Source organism: Trachymyrmex cornetzi, unplaced genomic scaffold (genome assembly GCF_001594075.2).
Source record: "Trachymyrmex cornetzi isolate Tcor2-1 unplaced genomic scaffold, Tcor1.1 scaffold247, whole genome shotgun sequence".
In the NCBI taxonomy this organism is placed as follows: Eukaryota; Metazoa; Arthropoda; class Insecta; order Hymenoptera; family Formicidae; genus Trachymyrmex; species Trachymyrmex cornetzi.
This window is the reverse complement of record NW_017297134.1, coordinates 318,888-325,299: the sequence shown is the minus strand read 5'-3', so window position 1 is coordinate 325,299 and position 6,412 is coordinate 318,888. Positions and strand designations below refer to the sequence as shown.

At 33.7% G+C, this 6,412-nt stretch overlaps 1 protein-coding gene across 1 annotated transcript in view; it reads left to right on the top strand.

The window, feature by feature from the left end:
• Window positions 1-631: 631 nt before the first annotated feature.
• LOC108761278 (probable peroxisomal acyl-coenzyme A oxidase 1) overlaps window positions 632-6,412 on the top strand; it is a 21,099-nt gene continuing 15,318 nt past the window's right edge. The window contains exons 1-2 of the mRNA XM_018507706.1: window positions 632-678; window positions 5,279-5,452. Coding sequence (XP_018363208.1) covers window positions 632-678; window positions 5,279-5,452 — 221 coding nt within the window. The remainder of the gene's footprint in view (window positions 679-5,278; window positions 5,453-6,412) is intronic.

The following is a 6,412-nucleotide window of genomic DNA, read 5'->3' as shown; positions in this document are numbered from 1 at the left end:
TGGCAACGTTGTTTCATCATCACGAATCAAGAATATTCTATCAGTTGAGTTGCCGAAAGTCTCACTACAAATGCTTTTAAGCATTTGATTTACTAATCACAGAAAAAAAATTGTACTAAATGATTTGTCAAAGAACGCTTCAAAATATTTATAGCGTCACGTTAACCTTATCTACCCGTCAGACATTGCAGTTTGCAGTGTTACCAACTTCAATTTTTCAGTTTTACACCGTTGCCAAATCATTTCTTGAGCTAAAAATATTTATTGTTCTAAAAAATATATGTTTATCTTTGAAACTTTTACACAAATAAACACTAATATTTTTTTGCATTTTAATTGCATTATAATCCATATTTCTTTAAATTTTAGCTATTTATTTCTTCAAATTTTAATGTTCAAATGTTGGCTACACTTCATATTTCTTTTGTATTAAAGCATTCCCCTCTCACTGCCCGCCTCAGCCTTACAACCTCCTTAATTGAAAGGAAGCAGATCGAAGTCTTCAATATATCAGATAAGTTGTAGTTTTGAAAAAGTATAATTGCTTTTATTTACCAATAAGAAAATATACTTTGTGAGCTGTTTTTCTTACACAGGTAATAATATCAATAAGCGAGTAAGATAGTCAACAATGGAGTTTGCGGCGAGAAGTGTTTTATTAGAGACAAGCATAGAAAGGTAATCCCGGATGTTTAATCATAAAGTATTTCAGGCACTCACCATGTTAAGAATGATGGTTAGTAGCATTAAAATTCTTTATATTGTTTCTCATTCAATCTCGGCATAATATATGAGTACCAGAATTAAAATTAAATTAAATTGCGTATCTCCTGAGAGCTGAATGTATTCTAAATAAGATTTTTCCCGTATGTGTAATATTTTATTACACACTTGCTTTTAGACGATTAGGAAACAATTAAAAAAATTAAATTGAAAAATTCAATAATCGTCATTTAATAATCATAAGTCGTAAGTTCTTATTGTTCAACAGAGATATAAATCTTTGTTGAGCAATAAGAAGAACTTACTCCTCTGAAAGAAGAACTGTCTTCTAATCGTCTAAAAGCAAGTATGTAATAAAAGGGAGTGGTGCACTTGCACACTGTAGCAATTGCCCACTGCCAGTCACAGCGACTTCTGCACAGGGAGTTTATTTTATTTTATTTTTTCTAGCGTTGAATTGGCTTGTGCGCAATTGGCTTATGTGCAATTGCTATACACTCGTAATAAAATATTACACATACGAAAAAAATCTTATTTAGAATACATTCAGCTCTCAGGAGACTCGCAATTTAATTTTATTTTAATTCTGGCACTCATATATTATGCCAAGATTGGAATCTTCACCGAAATTGAATGAGAAACAACAATATAAAAGATTTTAATGTTACTAAGCGTCATTCTTAACACGGTGAGTACCTTAAATATCTTATGATTAAACATCTGGGATTACTTTTCTGTGTTGTCCCTAATAAAACACTTTTCGCCACAAACACCCCATCATTGACTATCTTATTCGCTTATTTATATTATTATCTGTGTAAGAAAAACAGCTCACAAAGTATATTTTCTTATTGCAAGTAAAAGCAATTATACTTTTTCAAAACTACAACTTATCCGATATATTGAAGGCTTCGATCCGCTTCTTTTCAATTAAGCTTTGTAGTATTTCACTGAAAAACTTTTGCCGTCTTTCTTCGGATGGAGAAATGTTGAAATGTCTTCAAACTAATCACTAGATTATCTGATAGAGATTTCACTGATTAAAACTGAGGTTACATCGGCCGGCTGTCAAAACACAATTCACAAATACTACGATACATTTATGATTGCTGACGTAACACCCGGTCGTATCAGATTTTAACAGTCATGAATGTAAAAATAACTAAAAACGAAATGTGGACCCCTAAAATCGTACTCTAGGCATTCCTGGCTATACATCAAAATGATCTTCACAACAAAAATAATTCCATTTTCCTAGTTCATCAACACGATGTGAACTTTTAAACCACTTTTTTATTCACATTTTCAGCTTGAGGTACATAAAAGAAATTTCCGGTGTTTTAATTGTTGTGCTTTTATACAAAGGTATAAAACACGTTTTGTACGTGTTTCCTTTGCTCATTTTTTAAAAATAAATTAATTTCTTACTGAATAATTGTGGTTTCGTTGCAGTGTGACGTCACAGTGCGTTCGAGAGGGCTCGGTCGTATCCGGACCGTCTTCGGCATTTCAAATAATGCAATACTTTATTATTTATTTTCTTGCATAGTTTGCGTTAAAAATTATAAAAAAATTGCAGTTAAAGATATATATATACACAGGGTGTCCCATTTTAAATGACCCAGCCAAATATCTCGAAAACTAAAGTAGACAAAAATGTTTCATACAAAAGTTGTTTGACTCGAAGGGGGACATAAGATGGTGCCATCGATTTGACCTTGGATAGTCCTCTGAAGGTCATGTGAAGGTCACCTTTAATTTTTTAAACGGAACCCCTTATTTTTCATTGCACATTCTTACGGCTCATCTCGAGAGCTTTCCAAAAAATTTATAATTAAGTTACTTTTCGTTAAGTACTAGTTAAGTTATAACTAGACTGCGGAAGTTTATGCAATATACTTAACTGAATGTTTTGCATAAAATGCATATTTTGCAATTTTGTAAATTTACAGATGGCAATTTCAATCTTTTTAATTCACCTTTTAATAACTCTTTAACGGGCAACGATTGACTGCTGAAACTGTCCGATAGTTAATATTCAGTTAAGTATTTTGCATAAAGTTCCGCAGTCTAGTTATAACAGTGAAAAAGAATAAATATCATCTAAACTTTAGGGAATAAATATTAATATTTCTAAAAATGATGTTATTTATTTCTTTATGAGTTATAAGAAATAGGGTTCCTAATAAAGTAAATGGTTGTATGTGCTATGATTATCACTGTGTAATTACTTTACACAATTTAATATTTTAATAATAAATTTTTTTACGTTAAATTCATAAATATAAAAGTTATTATTTGTAAATATAATAATTATTTAGCAAAAAAAGTTTTGTTAAATAATTAAAAATTTCATGGAAGATACAGGCCTAATGTATTTGTCACGGACGCTCCTGTGGCTCAGCGTTACGCGCGCGATCGTCGACTCGGGCGTAGAGTCTGGAGCGGTAGTGGGGGGATAGTCTCCTCAGAAATCTGGCCGAAAAGGGCAACTGATTCCGAGCGCTGAACTTTATACTCACGCAATATTTTCTATCTTAATCAGTCCATCCAACCGGGATTGATCCATAATAGCTGATGGCAAAGAATGATCCATAAATGCGTAAATTTGTCTTAGTCGTCCAATATCAATCAGAATAATAAATCTATCGGCTCTTACTTTATCTTGTAACTTAATGTACGCAAAATGTCGGATTATACTTTAAACGAAATTATTGATATTGTTCTTGTACTTGGAGAATGCCATAATAATTATTGACAAGCAGCGGTATTGTACCGTAATCGATTTCCTCATAGACGACATCCAAATCATTGTACGATTTCCACACTTGTATTGCGTCAACGACAACGTCAACGTCAAAAACGACAAAGACGTCATATTAACGTACCAGCAGAAAGGGTCCAACAGTACTTGCCGTATTGGGAATGATAGTTATTAATCCACATGTGTCAACGAGGCAAATCGAAAGAGAATTAGGTATTCCGAAATGAACAAGTCACAGGATCTTGACCACTCATAACTTCCATCCTTACCATATCACTTTGACACAACAATTAACACTCAATGATTTTCAACAAAGACTAGAATTTTGTAGGTGGGCACAAATAATGTTAAATCGTGACCGAACATTTTTCAGATTTGTTTTATTTAGTGACTAAGCAACTTTTCACAACACTGGATAATTAAATCGACATAATTTTCATTATGGGTCTGTTGAAAACCCACGTTGGTATAGAGAAGTTAATCATCAACATCGCTGGAGCCTCATTGTATGGTGTGGCATATTAAACGGAAACCTTATCGGCCCTTATTTCTTTGACGAAAATGTTAATGGTAATAATTATTTACACTTTCTACAACAAAGATTGCCGGCGTTGCTTGAAGATATCGATCTGGATACAAGACAACGTATGTTCTTTCAACAGGATGGTGCGCCTGCGCACTAGAGTAGAAGAGTTAGAAACCATTTAGATCTCACATTCCCAGGTAGATGGATAGGACGCGATGGACCAGTGTCATGGTGTCTTATATCTCCAGACTTGTCAAGTCTAGATTTCTTTTTATGGGGATACTTGAAAAACGTAGTATATTCAAAAACACCTACAACAAGAGAGAATCTGATGGAGTATAACTCTTGCCTGACGGCGCATTCCAAGAAATATACTTTTATCGACAGTTGACAGTTTTGAACGTCGAGTTCAATTATGTGTGGATAATAATGGACAAATATTCGAACACTTATTATGATCATAATCATTTCACATGAAAACTAGATTCTGATATGAATCGACCGGATCAGTCCCGATCTTGCTTTAATCGGCCGGATCAGCCTCGATCTTGCTTTAGTCGGCCGGATCAGCCCCGATCTTGCTTTAATCGACCGGATCAACCCCGATCTTGCTTTAGTCGGCCGGATCAGCCCCGATCTTGCTTTAGTCGGCCGGATCAGCCCCGATCTTGGTTTAGTCGGCCGGATCAGTCTCGATCTTGCTTTAATCGGTCAGATCAATCTCGATCTTGCTTTAATCGGCCGGATCAGCCCCGATCTTACTTTAGTCGGCCGGATCAGTCTCGATCTTGCTTTAGTCGGCCGGATCAGCCCCGATCTTGCTTTATAACTTAACTAGTACTTAACGAAAAGTAACTTAATTATAGTGTTTTGGAAAGCTCTCGAAATGAGCTATAAGAATATGCAATGAGAAATAAGGGGTTCCATTAAAAAAATTAAAGGTGACCTTCATGTGACCTTCAGAGGACTATCCAAGGTCAAATCGATGGCACCATCTTATGTCCCCCTTCGAGTCAAACAACTTTTGTCTGAAACATTTTTGTCTACTGGGTTTAGTTTTCGAGATATTTGGCTGGATCATTTAAAATGGGACACCCTGTATATTACAAAATGTAACATTTTTCAAATTTTATGCAAACTCCCTATTTAACTACCTATTAAACATATTGATTGGATTTATATAGCTCGTATTGCTGTCTGAGCTTATTTGCAATTGTTAATATAAAAATTTGTTAAATTATACATATATTTTAAAGTGATTCGAGTTTATTATTTACAGAAAATTTCTTTCTAAGTGATCCGATTCTGCATGACAGAATTCCTGCAAAATACAAAAGTCATAAGGAAATTTACGAAGATGCAATAATGAAAGGATGTCGAGTGTTACAGAAAGTGCAACAGTTACATGACTCGGGGAAAGGCGGCATGGACGTTTTCTCGTAAGATATTTCGACGTGTAATAAATAGTATAATGTTTTAAAGTCGTTATGAAGAAATGGTGTGTGTATATACAGGGTATATCGTAAGTACACTAAAAGATTTTAAAGGGTGATTGCTCACACAAATTCAAGACTAAAACTTCATATGACGATCTGTCGGAAACGGTTTAATTTCAAAGATATAATGTGTCAAAGTTGGAAAAAATATCGTTTTTTCCAAAAATTTCAAAAACCGTTCGAGTTATTTTGATGTAATTGGTATCCTAACAAATTTACCTTTCTAAAAAAAGGTAAAAAAAGACGCTAAGGGTGCGTGTTTCTCTTAGAAAAAACCGTTACATAAATTATTACACGCGCTTGTATGTGCGCTTCTTGAAAAAAAAATAACTTCCTATTCCAAACCTATTATCCAAACTATGAAAATATACAATAATAATTTTATTTCAAAAAATGTATGAAATCTTTAAATTGCGCCAATTATAAACAGGAAATACATTTCGTTGAAACACTAGGTAATGTTATACACAGTATTGTTAAAAGTAGGGGTTTCTCCTTAACGTAGGGAATTTTTACCTCAAAAAGGCGTAGGGAATTTTAAGTTAAAAAAGACCAAAATGTAAGAATTTTTAATTTATTCTTATTCAGTGTAAAGTTCAGATTAAAGAGTGACGCTAAAATCACCTGTTTTTTAGTCCATTTTTGGATACTCGAATTTTTAACTGAATCATACGCCAAAGTACTCTATATGAAGGGACATTAATTTCATAAAAGTTTTAACTTGAGCCTAGCCACCAATTCAGAGATACAGGAGGCTGAAAGTAACACTTTATATGTGAAGTCTCATGGATATGAAGTCATATCTCATATAACATCAATAAAACTTTTGCAAAAAGAATGAAACACTTCTTAAACGGATAAAATCACAAAGAAATTAGTGCTCGAAGGGTTTCTGAAGACTCT